The 1192-nt window shown below is 43.2% G+C and overlaps 1 protein-coding gene across 1 annotated transcript in view; it reads right to left on the bottom strand.

The window, feature by feature from the left end:
* ptprz1b (protein tyrosine phosphatase receptor type Z1b) overlaps positions 1 to 1192 on the bottom strand; it is a 100282-nt gene that overhangs the window by 59343 nt on the left and 39747 nt on the right. Inside the window, 1 exon segment of the mRNA XM_032505780.1 lies at positions 221 to 289. Within this exon segment, the coding sequence (XP_032361671.1) occupies positions 221 to 289 (69 nt within the window).

Below are 1192 nucleotides of genomic sequence, written 5' to 3'. Positions count from 1 at the left end.
GCGATTATACTTTTAGCACAGTTTTTAAGTAATAAAAGTTATTTTATTATGGATTTATTCTCTTTCTCATTATATAGGCCTGCTGTCACTTTTTTTTACAAAATCTCTGCTCATGTAGAGTACGCTCCAAAAATCTGAAATTGCTGTGTCTATGTGGGAAACTGCTAATGCTAACAATTTCAAAAGAAAATCTGAAAAATAATAAATGGCTCATTCAGACCTGAGTAGGACCAGTCGACATCTTCGGGGAGTTTCCTCAGGCCTCGGACCAGCGGCTCTGCTGCCACAACTACAGCCGAGAGAATGAGATGAAGGTGATTAGTGTCATACTGCATTACCAAAAATCAACACAATTGTCCAGCCGCTGCGTTCCATATGCTGAGTGACAGGCTTTTCCTATCAGTCAGGGGATACATATAACTATACCTAGCCTGCCTGGAAATAGGCCTACATCCTTCGGTCAGACAGAAAAAGTAAAATGTGCTAACACGTGCATACTTGATGTCACTGGTTTGTTTGTTTGTGTACACACGACAGCTTTGGGCATTTTTCAGCTGCTGCTGCACAGAAGAGTGACTTGATTCGCTCAACAACCACAAAGACTTAAAGCATTATTGTCAGAGGTGGAAGATGATTTGTGTGCAGCACACACAGGTTTCTGAGACAGATAGACAGACAGACAGACAGACAGACAGACGGTACCAACATCATTGATTATCACCATACAGTAGACGATTTTACAGGGTGTTACGGCCCCTGCATAATTTTGTCCTTCTCTGATTAGGTTGATCGTGAACACCTGTGGGCCAGTGGGTGCTGATTGTTTAAAACCTGGTGCTAGTGCTGAATGGAGTCTCTCTCTGATGCCACGTCCCCGTCAGTGGAGGCGTCCCCCATCCCGGATGTCGCTTTTGTGTTTCATTCTTTAGTTTATGTTAATAAATTACTTTTGTTATACTTTCATATGTGGTGCGTCTCCATATTTGTCACGGTCCGAGAGCCAGGTCGTGACAAGGGTGCAGAGGGGAAATGCTGCAGCACACACATACACACACAAACACACATGCACGCACAAGTATCTATTACTTGGTGGTAATTTTCACTTGGGGATTGTAGAGGATAGAATGATGTATGAAGTCACAGTTCAGTTAGGGTGTGTGTGTGTCTGTGTGTCTGTCTGTGTGTGTGTGTG

The sequence above is a fragment of the Etheostoma spectabile genome, chromosome 23 (assembly GCF_008692095.1).
Source record: "Etheostoma spectabile isolate EspeVRDwgs_2016 chromosome 23, UIUC_Espe_1.0, whole genome shotgun sequence".
Lineage (NCBI taxonomy): Eukaryota > Metazoa > Chordata > Actinopteri > Perciformes > Percidae > Etheostoma > Etheostoma spectabile.
The sequence above is the reverse complement of the archived record's forward strand: the minus strand, read 5'-3'. Positions and strand labels throughout refer to the sequence as shown.